General features: G+C 34.6%; 1 protein-coding gene across 1 annotated transcript in view; it reads left to right on the top strand.

The window, feature by feature from the left end:
* The first annotated feature begins 6,430 nt into the window (after positions 1–6,430).
* LOC144971805 (putative inorganic phosphate cotransporter) overlaps positions 6,431–19,502 on the top strand; it is a 28,896-nt gene continuing 15,824 nt past the window's right edge. Inside the window, exons 1-6 of the mRNA XM_078912883.1 lie at positions 6,431–6,500; positions 6,742–6,882; positions 9,518–9,738; positions 13,707–13,810; positions 17,039–17,168; positions 19,257–19,344. Coding sequence (XP_078769009.1) covers positions 6,431–6,500; positions 6,742–6,882; positions 9,518–9,738; positions 13,707–13,810; positions 17,039–17,168; positions 19,257–19,344 — 754 coding nt within the window. The remainder of the gene's footprint in view (positions 6,501–6,741; positions 6,883–9,517; positions 9,739–13,706; positions 13,811–17,038; positions 17,169–19,256; positions 19,345–19,502) is intronic.

The following is a 19,502-nucleotide window of genomic DNA, read 5'->3' as shown; positions in this document are numbered from 1 at the left end:
ATATGAATTCAGATCATTTAAAAACCAATAAAGATACTGGGCTATAATTTAAATAATATTATGTCACAGCATTTATTGATTCCCAATGATCAAATCTTATAATATGTGTGTAATATTATGAGTGTTTTAAAAAAGAATATTTATTTGAGTTTAAAAATCTAATTTCATCGGCTTAACCGAATTTGAGGCCCTGCAAATTTACAAGATCTTTCGCCATATGTTTTAGCCTCATTTTGGGTTGTTTTAAATGTCACTGACTTAGATGATCGTAAATTGCGGCCAGGTGATTAAAAGTTAAGGTGTTATAATTTAAGGTAGGATGGCGCTTCGTTATTTTCTTGAGAGATAATTTGGTGGCAAATGCATCCTATTTTTTTATCAATACGTGCTTCAACAGGCAACCAATGAAGATTCATGAGTGATTGTGTTTGTTAAGTATTTGTAGTGACAAATACGAGCTGCATGTTTTCAATGCCCTGTAATTTAGAATTTTGTTTTGCTGAAAGGCCTACCAAAAGAGAATTACAATAATCTAGACGAAAAAGTATAAATGCGGAAGTGATTTTCTTTGTTGCAGACAATGAGAGATAAGGTCTTATGAGCCCGAGTTTTCTAATTTATATAAAAAGAGACTGACATACTTTACTTATTTGAAAATACATACTGAGAGATTGATCAAAATAAATTCCAAGATTTTTTAAAATGTTTTTCTTGTACTGAACTACAGATGAATCTATTGCCATGTGGGATAGATTGGTAGTTTTAATATTTTGAGGTGTAGCGCATGCCATTGACTCTGTCTTTTTGTTGTTCATTTTTAATTTGTTAGCGCGCATCCATTTGTTGACATCTTCTATACATATTTGAATATTATGGACACATTCTTGAATGTTCTCGATGTACACAGGTTGGTATATTTGTGTGTTAACGGCATAAAAATGTTAATAATAATAGTAATAGTAATAATAATAATAATAATAATAATAATAATAATAATAATAATAATAATAAATAATAATAATAATAATAATAATAATAATAATAATAATAATAATAATAATAATAATAATAATAATAATAATAATAATAATAATAAATAATAATAATAATAATAATAATAATAATAATAATAATAATAATAATAATAAATCATCATCATCATCATAATAATCATAATAATAATAATATTAATAATAATAATGATGAATAATAATAATAATAATAATAAGAAGAAGAAGAAGAAGAAGAAGAAGAAGAAGAAGAAGAAGAAGAAGAAGAAGAAGAAGAAGAAGAAGAAGAAGAATGATGATGATGATAATGATGATGATGTTGATGATACTAATATTAATTATGATAACATTAATCATGACGATGATGATGATGATGATGATGATGATGATGATGATGATGATGATGATGATGATGATGATGATGACAATGATTAATAATAAAATAATCATCCCAATCTATTCTTGCAACCCTTTAAAGTTATTTAGTTTTCTTAATTCATCAATGGATTTGACCTTTGATAGTATGTGTAGAGAACCTGCTCATGATATGATGTCCTAAAATTCTAATGAAGATACTCCAAAGATACATTTCTCTAATTTGATTACTAGACCATATTTCTTTTAGAGTTCAAATTGAGGTCTTTTAAGTGTTCTTTTTCGGAGTGGCTGGCAATCAATATGTTATCCATATACACAAAGGAGCACTCCTAATCTTGAAGAAATATATCCATGAGACGTTGAGCTGCTTGCGCTGCATTTTTCAATCCGAAAGCCTTACGTGAAAACTCCCATAGTCCAAAAGGAGTTATTACCGCCTTTTATTGACTATCCTCTGGAGCTATTGATAGTTGATGATTGCTCTGATAAGGCCGATTTTTCAAAATGTTTATTTACCTCTGCTATTTGTTGAGAAATCTTGTATGTTGGGGATGGGATATCTTTCGTGCACAGTTGGATTAGTTAGTCTACGTTGATCTCATCATGTTCGTATATCGCCATTTGGTTTTTAAACATGTGTAGAAGTGATGCCAATAGACTGCTAGATTTTTGGATGACACCATTTCGTCCATCTCCAGAATTTCTTTTTTGACATTGGCTAACTTGTCGGGCTTTGAAGTATACACATCGATCGCTAGTAGTCATGTAATAGTGAACGCCATGTTTTACTGCAGCCAGCTCTTCGCTTACCCTATATCGAAAAACACCCCAAGAACAAAGTTTGCTGAGCGTGGTTTTGCATTTTCGGCTCCAATCGTAGGGAATTCTTTATCATCATTCTTCTTCTTCTTCGTTCCTCTGATGGACATCTATGGCTGCAGTCCGATATCTGCTATAAAGTCTGTGGTCCGCTTTAGGTCCTCAGCCTCACCATAGAGCTTTGTGTTGAGTGTTGTAGGGGTGACCCAGTGGTTCGAACGTTGCACTTTGTATAATGGGCAATCCATAAGCACATGTAAAGTGGTTTCATGGTCGGTTCCACATGGGCAATAAGAGGTTGTTCCAATACCTAGCTCTGTAAATATATGTCCTCTTAGTCTATTGTGTCCTGTTCGGAGGCGGAAAAGGGTGACTTGGCTACTTCTCTGAATGGCATGGATTGGATCCTGCTTGTTGTGTTCCAGGTGTCTGTCATTCCTTTTCTTTGTCTATTTTTAGCTTTATTATTTTCTTTTGCTGATGGTAAGTGATTGACGACTTTGGTTGTTCCTTTTGGGCTCCTTCTTTGGCCAGTTGATCGGCAATTTCATTTCCATATATACCTACATGACTTGGAATCCACTGCAGCACAAATTTTCCTGTTTTATCGCATAAGCCCTCAAGGGCCTCCACAGTGTGTGCATCATCTGTGGATTCTTTGGGTGTATCCTTGTGTTTTCTCAATTCTTTGTGGACTTCTCGTTTTCGTTCTTTTCTAATATATATACTCCCAACACTTGAGTACTGCTTCATAAAACAGTTTGCTGCTTGTTTTTTGTTGAGAATCCTCCCCTGATCATCTTCTACTGATGGTGCAGCATATCTGTTTTCTTGTCCACTTAGAGATTTGGTTAGGTTCCATAACTTTCTTCCGTCTCTGTCGTAGTCAAGTTGTCTGGTTTTTTCATGCCATGCTTCCTGTTTTGCTTTTATTGTTTCTTTCCTGAGAGTTGTTTCAGCCTCTTTGTAAATTTCCATATTTCACATTGCTTCGCTCTCTCTCTCTCTCTCTCTCTCTCTCTCTCTCTCTCTCTCTCTGCTTTTTTTCTGTGTTCAGTGACTAGGCTGTGGAGACTTCCTAATTTTTCAGTCCATCCTGGACAGTAGTCCTTTCTTGATCCTCTGGGGATTGATTCTTTGCAGCTTTCATGGTTGATTTTGTGAATGCTTTGGCTGTTTTATCCACATTCCTTGTTTTACAGTTTATCTCTTTTGTATAACTATCAGTCAACTTTGAAAACAGAGTCCAGTCTACTTTTTTATAATTCCATCTCGGAGGTGGTGCCTTTCTGTCTTTTGCATATTCTTTAGTTATTTCAACCAGAATGGGACGATGATCACTTCCTGCCAGTTGTTCCTTTACCTGTTTATTGACTTTTCCGGTGAGATCTTCAGATATGAGAGTTAGGTCTGGAGTTGATGTTGTCTTCCATGCTCTTGAGAAGTATGTATCTGGGTCATCTTCATTTCTGACAATTTGAAGCTTACTGTCTGTAAGCCAATTTTCAAGAGTTTCACCTTTTCTGTCTAAGTCATTGTATCCCCAGCTTGGGGAGTGGCTATTGAAGTCTCCCACAACAATGAACTGTTCTTCTTCACTTCTTATGTTTTCAATTGGCAGATTCTCTGATAGTGGGCTGTAACAGTTATATATTGTGTATTGCAATTTGTTTTTGGTAATTTTGACAGCCAATATTTCAACAGATTCATCTGTCGTTATTTCATTTGTCGCTATGTCATTTCTGACGAAGATGATTACTCCACCTTTGTACCGTTCTTTTCTGTCTTTCCTAAAATGTGGATATTCCCTTATTGAACACCTAATGTTTTCTGTGAGGTGTGTCTCCTGAATGCAGGCAATATCTATCTTCTCATCCTGAAGAAACTTGGAGAGGGCAGTCTTTTTATGTTGTATCCCTTCTGCATTCCATTGTAGCAATTTGATAGTTCTAGTAGTCCGTAACCTTGCATCTCCTACCCTGGTTCCACAGCAGGAGGGCAAGGTACCACGAGATCGCTTGGGTGAACCCTGTTTAGCAGGGCTTGACGCTAGGTCCGTCCGGCGGGAATCCCCAGACTTCGCGCCATATCGTCCGGCAGTTTTGTTGTCCATCATTGTGAGGAGGATGCGTGTCACATTAATTTTTGGGTTGGTTTCCCTCTCCAGACTATTTGCACCTTTCGGCTCTGTGACTCCGACTTCAGCGGTTCTTTATTCTCTGGATGTGATTCCATAGCCTTTCATCTTCCCAGATCCACAAGGCAGTGGTGGTTTGAAGTTGGAGTTTTCCTTCTCCTAGACAGACTGCTTTCCAAGACTACGAGCTCTGTCCACCCATTAATGGTGTCTAGGCTGGGAGTCCTGGAGGGTATCTTTGTAGAGTGGCAGGTTCCCTTCACCCCACCAGCGTCATGGGGCTAGCACAGCTTATTGCGTGAACTAGGGCAATCTGGCCACGGTGGTTGATTCCTCCCTTCATCCGTCACCTCAGCAAGTTATGAAATAGAAGTAGAAGAAAGCAAGCAGAAGACACATAGAAACTCGTGTCATCAGCCGGTTAGAAAGTTCCTTTCGGAATACTCCAACCGTTGCCCAGGAGGCGGGCGGGGAAGAATGCCCCTACGTGGACCCTGACACGAGCTGGAATGGGTTGCGGATCAGTACTGATCAAAATAATCCAATCCTGCCCCCCCTCTTTATCATCAAAAACCCGACAATATGAAAGTCTACCAGTCTTCAAACGGCATCTAAAAACAAGCCTTTTTCATTCTGCTTATCATGATTCTATGTGAACTTCGAGCAAGATATGTGTGCGACTGTTGTGGTGATTTTGTTTTCAAATGAATGAACTTGTGTGGTGACAAAAAACGTTTTTAAAGCACCTCAGAACACTATTTGTTAATACCGGCGCTATTTCAAATAATAATAATGATAATGATAATAACAATGATAATAATAATAATAATAATAATAATAAATAATAATAATAATAATAATAATAATAATAATAATAAATAATAATAATAATAATAATAATAATAATAATAATAATAATAATAATAATAATAATAATAATAATAATAATAATAATGATGACAAAAATAATAAAAATTATAATAATAATAATAATATAATAATAATAATAATAATAATAATAATAATAATAATAATAATAATAATAATAATAATAATAATAATGATGATGATGATGATGATGATGATAATATAATAATAATATAATAATAATAATAATAATAATAATGATAACATTAATAATAATAATAATAATAATAATATATATTATTATTATTATTATTATTATTATTATTATTATTATTATTATTATTATTATTATTATTATTATTATTATTATTATATTAATAATAATAATAATATAATAATAATAATAATAATAATAATAATAATAATAATAATAATAATAATAATAATATATATAATAATAATAATATAATAATAATAATAATAATAATAATAATAATAATAATAATAATAATAATAATAATAATAATAATAATAATAATAATAATAATATAATAATAATAATGATAATAATAATAATAATAATATTGCAGGAGTTCAGGATAGGCGTTTAGTATTTTACGAAGTTTCTGCTATGAGATTCAAAGATTACGGCCCCGATACATAATATCAAACAAAAATTGCATGGCAACGGATGGATTGTGTGTGAGATAGGGAGGGATGAATAATCCAGACTGTACACCCACGCAAAAAACACATTCGTAATTACATACTAACATGCGACTTGCAGCTGTTTCGAGACTCAATATTCAATACGAGAAGCATCGATGACCGAGATTGTGTGTTCCTTGTGGTACTCCTGATAATACATTGCATTTTTCGCTTGAGTTTCCGTCAATGACACGTGTTGCGTTCGATTGCAAAGCCAGCCCTTGAACCAAAGTAGAAGATTTTGCGGTTGTTGGTGTATATTCTCTGACTGATTTGTTTCATTACCCTCAATATTCCGAATTCAACCCTGATCGAGTTTTAGTAATAATTGTTTGTGTGGTACAGTGTCAAACGCTGTAGAGAAGTCTGGTACCAGGTGATCAAGTTGTTTTTGTTGTCTAGTGATCTTGCACTTTATTTTATTGTATTGATTAATTGTGTCTCGCATGACCATTATTTCCTGAAGTCGTGCTGGTGGTCGACTAGTATGTTGTGCTTGTTGTAGTGTTCCATGATTGAATTATATTGTCGTATAACTATTTTGGTAGCAGAATTATGGACAGATTTTGTGATTCCCGGAGGTAAAAGAGCGAGGGTGGATGATCTTTATTGGCGACCAGCATATGTTTAGACTAAAAAATAAGACGCCATCACTCTAACACCAGAATATGAATTACACAAGTTATGTATCCAGAACTCCGGAAGTTTGGTTTTACAGTTCCAATGAGATTGGCACCAGTGTTTTGACATTACTCTTTTCTTTCCTACTAATCAAAGTGTTAATAAAATATTTTGTAAGCTTCTTTTATTCCTTTTTCTCAGAAAAAAATCCGTTACCACTGGGAAGTATGACGCCAAATCAAACGAATTCCGTGGATACAGACATTAACACCAATGGACATGCCGTGGAATTAGATAATACGAAGGATACATGCAGGGATGAAAAAGATAAACCAAACACAGGTACAAATTCAAGTAAAATAAAATAGTCCTTCAGAGACATTAGGCCCATGCGTCCGGAATTTATCCCGGTTTTGCATAGCGTGAAACGGACAACATCAATGGGATTCTGGTCTATCTCAAAGAACTTTCCAACAGATTCAGCTATCCAATATCTGCTGGGTCGACAGGTGGGGGGAGCGGTCAGAAAAAAATTTCGACTTCATCCAGTATCGAACCCGGTCGCCTTTACATGTGAAGCGAGTACTTACAACCTGAGCATTCGGGACTCCAGCACAAATTTAAGAGTTAAAACAAATACCTAGATCTTTCTTGAGACCTAGTGCATCAATTTGGTATTTATGACCTGTCGTCTTAGATAATAATAAAGATTATAATAATATTGATAATAATAATAATAATAATAATAATAATAATAATAATAATAATAATAATAATAATAATAATAATAATAATAATAATAATAATAATAATAATGACGATGATGATGATGATGATGATGATGATGATGATGATGATGATGATGATGATGATGATGATGATGATGATGATGATGGATATTAGCCATTTCAATTTTCAATTCACTTTCCGATGATCCACCGGCTCTGACGTATTCGGAAAATAAACACATAATTAAAATTTTAGCCCGAAAACTCGTCCTTCAATGATCGATAAATTTAAATGAACTTCAATATGGCAAAAACTCTCAAACCTGACACCTCCGAGGGTCCCAGGTTTGAGAGTATTTACCGAGATGAGGGCCATTTCAATCGATCGAAATTTGAAGGACAGGTTTTCTGGCCGAAATTTCAAAAACGTATTTTTGTTAGAGTACGACAGAGTTGATAATTAGTCGGGATGAACCAAATGCTGGTAGGTAAATTTAGAGTTAACATGATAATACATTAAATACAAGATGCTATGTGTTCACACCATAAGAAACTCTTTGAATGTTTTTACTATAAATTTTGTTTTCAGCATCTAAGTCTTCCCGACATAATACAACCTGAGACAGCAGGTCTCACTTTTTAAATTTAAATCTGTAATTGGATTAATGTTATATTCTTGGATTGGAAATAACGAATTCTTTAAACAGCACACAAGTTTAAATTTCATAATTCTAACTAAACCGTATCACTTTGGTTTAGGGGTGCAGTCTTGAACTCAACATTAACCAGTTAATTGCCGTGCTCTGGAAAAAACGTTTTTAAAAATTTTGCCAGGAAACTTGTCCTTCAAATTTTGATCGATTTTAACGACCCTCATTTTGGCAAAACGTCTCAAACCTGGGACCTCGGAAAGGGTAATATTGTTTGGAAGCCTCCGTGTGACCCTTGTTGCAATAATATAATATATCGGATGCCATGCAAGTTATATAATATAACGATGATTTGCATTGCGTGTTCCTTTATTCATACTGCCCTACAATAGCAAAACACTGCCGTTACTTTGAATAAAACTCTCCGACAAGTTGAAATCATCGTAATCTATCGAAAAACGTGACTTACTTTGACTTATGCTTCTGGGCTCCTGGCAGAGCATAGGGCCTCAACAGCACTCTTCCATCTTCTTCTGTCCATGGCACAGACCTTTGCCTCACTCCAGGTAAGAATGGAGACGCTCAAATCTTGGTGAAGCTTCTCCTCCAAGTCTGTTTTGGACGACCCCGTTTCCTCTTGCCCTGTGCGTTCCAGTCGATAGCCTGCTTGGTTATATTACAGGGCTCTTTCCGCAGGGTATGGCCAACCCATCGCGACTTTCTGCGTCTGACCTGGACATCCATTTGTTCTTGGTTTGTTCTTGTCCAAAGGTCAGCATTTGGCACTTTGTCAAACCATTTCAACCTGAGTATTTGTCGAAGACAGCGATTAACAAAAGATTGTATCTTGGCTGATGTGGTCAAGGTTGTTCGCTAAGTCTCTGACCCATAGAGCAGGACTGCTTTAACATTAGTGTTAAATATTTTGAGCTTGGTTTGTGTCGATATGCTGGACACTTTCCATATTGGTCTCAATATTGCAAAGGCCTGGCGCGCTTTCTTGATTTTAGCGATGATGTCTTCATCAGTTCCACCCGATAAACGTAATCAACGGTTTTTAACCGGTATTATGTCTGCATTGAATGGGACCACGAAGAGGGAATTTGGAATTTAAAAGACGAGAAATACTAATTGTTGCAATGTAAGAAATTGTATTTATTTTCCACTATAATAAATCGAAAGTAACCCCAAGTTTTATGTCTGTATCTGTAAATTCAATTTCTAACACCTGGTTTTTCCGGATATATTTTCACTTTGAGACGCTGGGTTACATATAGAGTAAAAGTTTTGTAGTCAAAATTAAAAGAGGTGTTTGTATTAAAATCTTCCTCATCTCATAAACATTTTTAATTTGTATTTGTCAGTATGCTTTACTTTAAATTCGATCGACTTGTCAAAAAATCATAAACTACAAGAAGCCTCAATTTTGAGAGTTTTTGGTATGTTGGGGCTCTCTTTGTTTATTAATATAATTTGAGATGCATTGTTGGACTGAGGAAGATAGGATGATATAAGATATATTGTTTTGTACTTTAGCATAGCTCCTTCCCTTGTTCCATAACTTCTCTTGTTCCTTTTTTTTTTTGTTACTCCAACCAGTGTCGCTGTTGGGGTCTTATCGACTTTTTGTGGTTATAATCGCCACTTTAGTCATGACCACTTCAGCGGCAAGTCAAGCAAGCATGTCATCAGCCATGGTCTGTATGATACAAGACAAAGATAAAGGTGGTTCCCAGCACAAGAATGACGTCGTGAATTATATCAAGCCTAATCACAACGTTTCAGACAGCATTTCTTCAAAAGCGAAAATGAGAGACGAGGTAGACCTTAGAACACGTAAACACGATGAGTTTTATCTTAGCACACGTAAACACTATGATATGAGCAGTGGCGGTTCTAGCCTATTTATAGTGGTCGGGCAAAGATGAGTCGGTCATATATATATATATATATATATATATATATATATATATATATATATATATATATATATATATATTATTTATATATATATATATATATATATATATATATATATTTTTTTTTTTTTTTTTTTGTTGTTTTTTTTTTTTTTTGTTTTGTCTTGTTTGTTTGTTTGTTTTGTTCGCCTTAAAAAAAATTTATTTCAACCACAAATAATCACATTCACAATGCAATGACAATACCAGTAGATTTTAATTATTCCAAACGTAATCAAAAATGAATCACGAAAGAGAATACAACAAAAAATTAAAGCGAAGAGACATAATGCGACAACACCTTCACAATACAAGTCCATCTCGTTCACTCGAAAAATTAAAGAGATGCTTTAATCCCTCAACTGCGAGATTAATATTTCTGTTACATTACTGGTTTTCAGTAGTACGTAGTAACTGTAAAGTTTTTATCGAGAAGCAACAACAGCGATATGCCTCGAGTTTCATTCAGAGCTCAAATTGCATAATTTTACTGCTCTCTTGGTGGTTAGAATGATTGTGCCGGTGGTGGTAGTGGTTGGAATAGTGGTAGCGGTGGTGGTGGTGGAGGAGGAGGAGGAGGAAGAGGAGACGGTGAGGGAGGATGTAATTATGGTAGTGGTTTTGATGGTGCTGTTGGTTAGAATGATAGTTGTGGAGACGATGACGGAAATTATATGATGATGTTGATATTGTTTTTATTTCTATTGTAGTACTTGATGTTAATGTTGTTGTTGTTAATGATGATGGTGATTATGATGACAACGACGATGTCGTCGACAATGATGATTACAATACGATATTACAAAGTTTATTCAATCTTAGGCTTTCGCCAATAAATCATAAAATTTGATGACAACATACATGAAAGTGGAAAAAAAATGATAAATGGAACCAAACAATAAACTGATACCATTAATAACCACACAAAAAAAAAAAAAATCGTAATACCACCAATACGTACAATAATAATAATAATAATAATAATAATAATAATAATAATAATAATAATAATAATAATAATAATAATAATAATAATAATTATTATTATTATTATTATTATTATTATTATTATTATTAATAATAATAATAATAATAATAATAATAATAATACAAATGATAATAATAACAATAATAATACGAGTATTACCATCATCATTACTACCACCACCAACATAATTACGTTTCCAATCAGTTTTTCTCGTTTTTTAAAATTTGATACCTATAAAAGACGAAAATTCCGGTGATTTTGTTAAAGGGTAGTTAAAATATCTACGATTTTATTAACCCTGAAAACTACGATTTTTATTTTCCTATTTCAAGTAGGCAGGTCTGCTATGACAAGTATCAGTTCCATAGTCAAAATAAGACAAACAAAAACAAAGTTTATTTAATCTTAGGCTTTCGCCAATAATTCATACAATACAATTAAGACAAAATATTGCTACTAATCTCTCCTCATGCATTCGTTAGACGATAACAATAACGACCGTGTTATCTTTACTCCTTACCCAACCAACCCCTAGCTTCCCGCCTCTTCATCACGAACTATCTTATGTATGTATTAGCTTTAGGACGGGCAAGTACGGAATCTGCCCACCCTACCTTTAAACGTATCTATTTCCTCTTAGAATTCAACTATCTCCTTACTCAGAAGAGTATTTCTCGTATACTAATTCAATTGTTGAGAAAACCAAAATGGTGGTTGTATTTTATATATTTATTTAGTCGTGACCTTTGAATAAAAGTGTTTTGTTTTATTAGAGGAAATGCAATAGAAAATTACATTGTTTTGCAAAAATATTTAGTATGGCAAAAAAAATACAGCGGTAATTACTTTAAGAATTTGGAGAAAAAAAAAAGAACAAATTAATTTGTTTAAAAAAAAAAAAAAAATCAAATAAGAAAACAATTTAAATAAATGAGTTTTGAGAAGCACTAAGGAAAACGAGAAAAAAATAAATTTAAATGGTTAAACAAATATATAAAAACAACACAAGTTAATACTAAATTGATATATTAGTAAATTAATAAATTAAATTCAATACTGGAATCTTCCCAATGTCATTACATCAATGGTACCAGCACAAGTAAGGCAATAAATTAGAAAAAGTACGTTTGCCAAAATCTGCATTTAGTTTATAAGGTGGGCTCATTTGAATTAGCCCGACCTAGTACTAGAGAGGCCAGACAGCAAATTCGGAGTTCAGCGTCAGGCGACGTGACGATGGGATGACGATGTGGGCGGAGTGGAGTGGTTGGGCAGAGGGGGGGGGGGGGGGGGGTTGATAAAAAAAAAGAACAGGAGCGTATCCTGGTTTATGTATTACGGGGTGCAGGGTGATTTTCAATCTATCAAAAATACACACAAATTGATTTCAGTACGAAGTATCAAGTTTAAGTACTAACTTTTGAAATTATCTAATTTAAATTAGATTATTTCGGACCTGGTAATACAACATATAACTTGAAAAAACAGGCTGGTATTTGCCCACCCTGCCCATTATTACCAGCCGTCCCTTGATATGAGGTAGATCTTAGCACATGTAAACGCTATGAATTGTTGTAGATCTTAGCACGTGTAAACACTATGAGATAAGGTAGGTCTTAGCACACGTAAACATTATGAGATGAGGTAGATCTTAGCAAACCCATAACTTGACAATGACCAAACTACTATTTCGTCACATCTCCATGAGTGCAGGTAGATTAGTCCATACAAGCCATTTTTTGAAATATGAACTTCTGTATCTCTACAGTATTATGTGTGAAGATCTAGAGGCCTAACAGAAATTAAAATCCATTTTATAAAATCCGGAAATCTTGCACCCATGCAATACAAAGAAATGACCACCAAAAGAAAGTTATAACATTTCAACAGTCGTAACGTCACTTCCTTCCTAATGACGCATGGTAACTGAGTAACACTGGCTCTATGGAACAATGGCGGACGCCGTATGAAATATTTCTCCGGTGAGCATAAAATCGTATCCACAGGAGAAAAAAACCCCATAAATTTGATCATGTTTTGACTTTTACACATTCTGATTACAAGGCATATGAAAAGTTATAGCCAGCATGAAGAATAAAAAGTAATGATTTTCTTTGTTTAGAACCAAGATGGCCGCCGTTGCCGGGCGGCGTGACATCAGACTACTGAATCCAATTTTGAGCTGTATTCTATATTTAAACCAATGGGATCATGTGTTTCCTGAAGGCTTCTAACAACAACTCACTCCTCACTTTCTCTCGATAATGCCTTGTTTCAAGACGTTCTATTTAGGGAATTGTCCGTCAATAAGTTTACGAATCCACGACATGACTGCCAGCCAAATTAATTTGACAGCCAAAACACTTTTTCAATTTGGTGACACACCTTTACTTTAAATTCGACCGATAACCCTCGCCTCACCAACTGAGGGAAAAGCGTCACATTCGTTACTATAAAAACAACATTTTTTCTTATTCAGATTTTTTATACTTTGCCCTTAACCGGAAATCGCTTAACAATTTGGCAGCCGGATATAACGTACCAACGCACAAAACTATGTTTAAAAAAACCTTAAACATTTATAGTCTGATCAATACAATTTAGTGAGAACTAATTAAAATTGCTGGAGAAACACAATAACAAAAAGCTGAGTGACGCCAATTTTGTTCTATCTATAAATCACACAATTTGAAGAAAAATCTTAGTTAATTTACAAATACGTTATAATGTTTTGTAAAGTCTGTTTTGTTCAACAAAATTATATATATAATAACATGTTCTGGTTGCTTCAGGTTATTTTGTTAACGGTAAGGAACAATGTTTATGTAACTCGTTTTTTCAGGCCTGGAAAGTCCAATGGGACTCTAAGACGAAAGGTTGGGTAGTTTCTTCCTTCTTTTTTGGTTACTTTTTCATGCAGTTTCCATCAGGAATCATCGTGACAAGGTGAGTTATATTAATATTTTGTAGATGACGTCACGATACAGTTTGTTGTCATTTTAGACGGCAAGAGAGGCTACCAGATTTCAAAACGCATTACATTTTGCTGCTTTGTGGTCCACTGTGGCACTCGTCTTTTAACCGGTGGGTCGAAAATTGAAGTCTCGCGGGTGGCGGTGAAAAAAAAAGAAATTGAGTCTTTGGAAAAGACTCTTTTTTCACATTTTCTTACCATGTTTAGATTTTGATGTAAGATAAATTGATAAATATGAATATTACATGGCGCATTTGATAGGCTTATAGATTACTAGTAAAAAGCCCGCAATTGTGGGGAAAGAACTATTTTCATTCGATATTGCCAGAATCATTTTCTTGATTAGCTTGATTACGATTGGATGCACATTTTAATCGATGTGCTTGTCGTCGGTGCCATGCTTTTTTCGGCATGATTTTAGTTTATCAGTCAGTAGATATCAATATCAATAAGTCGCAAGTCTTTACCACGCTTTACTTGGGAGTGCTTTGCACTACCTTCAATACTTCACAAATTAAACTGGCGGCCGAGAATCAAAACAATGGTCAAATTAGGACATTTTAAACTTTCACAAATCTATCAAGGTTTGTTCTAGAGTTTTCAAAACGCTTTTATATGATGACAAATTGAATAAATAGACGCCTGACAAAAGATCAACGGTGAAAATACAAATTGAATGAATACTGGGGATGTAGAAGCTTTCGGAATGTCTCCCCTTTACTTAACTTATGTGAGGTCTAATGAAAATCTGAAGCGGACGCGAAAAACATCATGTCCCCGAATCTGTCTACTTTTGGTTTGTTCGGGCAAGAAGCTAGACAGATCCAATTGACAGTTTCCGACAACGTTTAACTAAATATTTCCCAGGGCAATAATTATCACATCAATGGCATAAAAACGACAGTAATATCAGCAGTAATATTCGTTGATGTTTTTAATCGGTGAAACTTGTTTAAAATTTCTGTAAATCCGAATACCCACACACACATTTGTATACACCAAACACACACACACACACACACACACACACACGCACACACGCACACATAAACATGCACGCAATGAGAACACACTACTACATAACACTGATCACCGCTAAATCAACACAACGGAAGTAAGGACTCTACTGGACAGATAGAGTTGAGGGTGTGGTCATGAGGTGTTAGTCTCTTCGGTAAATTTTTTATGATATCTGTTTGACTTAACGAACTTTCAAACTGACTTTAAATTATAAAAGGAAATCAAGTTATCTGTTTATCTATCTGTAAAAAAATACATTTCTATTTTTCAAATCTTTCAGTAGAGTTGTGCGCCGTATCAATTTTTTTATTGACTCAAATAAGCACAATGTTCTCCACAAGGCTATATTTTTTAAAGAAAGGATGTGCTAAAGCAATGCTATATATATATATATATATATATATATATATATATATATATATATATATATATATATATATATATATATTCCTCCAATAGGCCAAAATGGAACAATACTTCCATTTCATGCAGTGTCAGTCGCTGTTAGGCGTCATTATGAACTCACACCCTTACAATATCCGTCACTGCCATATACCGGGTACTCATTCACACCTGGCTCGAGAAGGGGTAATGTGGTTAATGTGCCTCACCCAGGGACAAAACATTGGGACCAGAATTCTTCGCGATCACTGTATTCATCCGCCACTGGCCAATCTTTAACATTGCTTTACTTCTGTGACAAGACGAGACATCGTACCGCTGAGTCAGCGAGTAACACGTGGTAACAACAGCGTTAGGTCCCTACCGCACTAGGACAGGACTGTCCTAGTACACACCTCACGTATCGCTTGCGCAAATGCATTATCAATATGGATGAAATAGAGGTTGCATGTTTCTGTGCTTTACTGCTTAGAAAAAAGACAAATAGAAAGAGAAAACAACATTGGGTGCATCCTTTAATGACCCAAAGATTGCGCAAGGGTCAATTCCATAGACTATGGTGATCTCCGATCTTATCCTAAAATGTTTTTCTTGTAATCGCCTCACTTTACCCAGGTGTAAATGTATACCAGTTAGCTGAGGAAAGTGATCTTTGACAGACTAGCGTCCTTTCAAGAGGATAATAGAGGGTCAGCATGGCTCAGCGGCACGGTCTTTGTTTTGTACCCGAAAGGTACCGCTTTCGATCACCCGGTTATTCCAGTCTTCCCTTGGAATAGACCCGAGAGAAAAAAATTCGTCTGTGGAATGAATAAAGGAAATTTTATTTTTAAAAACTTAAAACTGTTATCTGTCTGCTCAACGCACGGAAACATGGATAAGTTCCGGGTCTATAAGCTTAGGGGGAAGGATGGCCGAGTGGTTAGCGCGTTGTACTCTGGACTCAGAGGTTCTGTGTTCGATTCCGACCGAAGCCAATTTGTACTTTCCTAGGGCAAGAAAATTTACTCCAATCACTCACTCCATTCAGGTGTAAAAGGTTACCTGTTAAGCTGGGATAGTAATCTGCGATAGACTAGCGTCCTGTGCAAAGGTTTTCAAACAAATACGTTAATTGTCCTCTTCACGCTATTGAAACCGGGATAAACTCCGGAACCATTGGCCACAAGATACATAGAAAACACGGGCTTGGACAATTCTGCCGTACTCTGGAAAAACCCATAATTGAAAATTTGGCCAGAAAACTCGTCCTTCAAATATCAATCGATTTAAATGACCCTCATCTTGGCAAAACCTGGTACTTCGTGATCGATATTTGAAGGACGAATTTTCTGGTAAAATGTTTAAATATGTTTGTTTTTCCAGAGTACGACAGATATGTGTAGTCCACATCTTCATAATTGTAGCACGGGCAACATCAAGCTGATATAAGAATTCCTCTCAACAGGTCTCCTCAGTGTGTCGCTGTCATTCCATCGCATCTTTCATGTCATCGATATTTTCTGGAAGTAGTGGAATACAATATGTGTTCCTAGATTTTCCCCAAAATTGAACGTCACACACTTTCACATCTTGGTATCTGGCAAACCAAGAGCAAAGACCGAGGTCCCTAGCACTACTCATGCCATTTCTCCGACAAAGTCATCTATCGAATAGTCACTAATTGAGTTCATTACAATGCTTAAGAAATGAAAAAAAAAAAAACGCATGACAATCCTGTCTTTTTGAAACATCTTGTGATTGTCGTCTTTAAGTTGTTATTATCCAATCCGATGTAGGTTGGGTCCTAAGGGAAGTATGGTTTTTGGGGGAATCACCACTGGTATTTTGCATCTTATCACCATCCCGGTAGCCATGTGGAGCCTTCCTGTGTTGTATTTTGTGCGGACTGTGACTGGTTTGACATGTGTAAGTTGAGATATATATAAATAGATAGAATATAAACATGCACAATTTAACAATTGATTTTGTGCGGTGGTACTGTTTTTAATTAGCGTCACAGCAAAATGCAGGTCGAAAAGTTAAATTTTATTCCATCATGGGACTTGAAGAACCAAATTCCTATTTCGTACAAAACAATTCATTTAAGGTGTCTTAAAATTCAAAATTTATGGAATAGAAATACCATAATCAGTAAGAATAAACAAATACAGATTTACAAGGCACTGATTATTCCGATATTGACATATAATTGGGGAACCTGGACCCTCACAAAAAAGAATTTAGAAAGTCTTGATTCATTCCACCTCAAACAATTGCTTCGAGTAATCGGAATTTAATGGCCAGAGATAATTATAATACTGATCTCTATGAAAGAACCAGGGTCCAACGCCTGAGTACAATAATAAAAGAACAGCGATGGTGGCTTTTGGTCACATCTTACGTCGAGAAGATAACAACCCAGCCCAATCTGCCATGACAGAATATTTCCTACATGGCAACAAATATGTAGGGAGACCACCAACATAAATAGCAACTGCCCTGAACCAGGATCTCTCTGCATATCAGAAATTTCTGAATTCAGATGAGGTCGAATTAATCCCCGAAGAACTAAGAAAAACTGCAATGCCCTCCGTACAAAAAAAATCACATGATCTTGACAGCCTCAAAACTCTGGCCCAGAACCGTAATCAATGGAAACAAAACAATATGAATGTAGAGAGCAGCTTTACTCATCGAAGTTTTAAATATCTCTGTGGCTGAATCACACGCTTCTCAGCAAACGTCATTCAGACTGTGAGGATTACTACTACTACTATTACTACTACTACTACTACTACTACTACTACTACTACTACTACTACTACTACTACTACTACTACTACTACTACTACTACTACTACTACTACTACTACTACTAATAATATAATAATAATAATAATAATAATAATAATCATCATCATCATCATATCATCATAATAAATAATAATAATAATAATAATAATAATAATAAATAATAATAATAATAATAATAATAATATAATAATAATAATAATAATAATAATAATAGATAATAATAATGATAATAATAATAATAATAATAATAATAATAATAATAATAATAATAATAATAATAATAATAATAATAATAATAATAATAATAATAATAATATTTAATGCAACAAATATAATATAGACCCATTACTGTCTATAGCACGGCAACCATTTACATCCGATTCAAGTGGGAAGATGTGAATAAATGGAAATGAGGCTGGGTTTTTAATCTTTTATGAATGAACGCTTTATAAATAAAATAGGTCAAATAATTTATTTAACATGGCGTCCAAGTATCTAAATTGATCAGGGATTTATTTTATAGGACGCGTAATTTTCGTTCAATGAATAAGCTTCTTCGAGACACAAATCCAAAATTTATCTAAGATATTTTAGAAGGTATTTCATTATTTATTGGACACGGTTTTGGGGGGGAAAATCATGCATAAAGACGTGTTCAGTTATCGATCTATAACCAATGTCAGATCTTAAGTTATAAGTAAGGTAAAATATTATACTATTATGGCTTGCTCAATCTATCAAGCTAGTGTACCTATTCAACACATAGATGTCCTAGGTATATTTTAATCTGGATATTTCCATTCTTCGTAAGCGCACAATATCCTGACTATGCCCACAATATCACCTCCGGATACACAGCCACGACCACCAAAAGAAAAGAACAGTAAGTTGTCTTCAAAAGTCCAACGAATGGAACCATTTGTCAACTCATTTTTCATTTTATTTTGTTGATCGTCGACCCGTATTATGATGTAATTGTTAGGGAAGTGTCAGGTTATACGATCTACCCAATATTCTAATCTTCAGCTCTGAAGCTCCGACAGTAATGGATTGAATTAGATTTGCTTTTGTGTTTTTAGAGAATTTTGTTATGTTTACTTAATTTATCTATATCTATTTGACAACATTTCTACAGGAATCCTATCAAAACTGAGTATTGCGACTCCGCATATATTTAATCTATTTGCATTCTTTGCTCAGGGATTCTTGTACCCGGGGATATTTGCATTGGTTGCCAACTGGTGTCCTAGTCAAGAAACAAGTTTGATGTTTGCATTGCCAGGCCTAGGTAACTTTTCTAGATAATGCACATCACCTTTGAAAAACTGGAAAACAAGTCGTTATTGTCTTTATGTAAAATAATATGTTAACACTTTTTGTTATATAATATCTATTTGTATTCATCCTATCTTGAGTGCATTATTTGTTCGAACATGGCACTACAGG

The sequence above is a fragment of the Berghia stephanieae genome, chromosome 4, assembly GCF_034508935.2.
Source record: "Berghia stephanieae isolate SIO BIC M18660-M18661 chromosome 4, UCSD_Bste_1.3, whole genome shotgun sequence".
Lineage (NCBI taxonomy): Eukaryota > Metazoa > Mollusca > Gastropoda > Nudibranchia > Aeolidiidae > Berghia > Berghia stephanieae.
The sequence above is the reverse complement of the archived record's forward strand: the minus strand, read 5'-3'. Positions and strand labels throughout refer to the sequence as shown.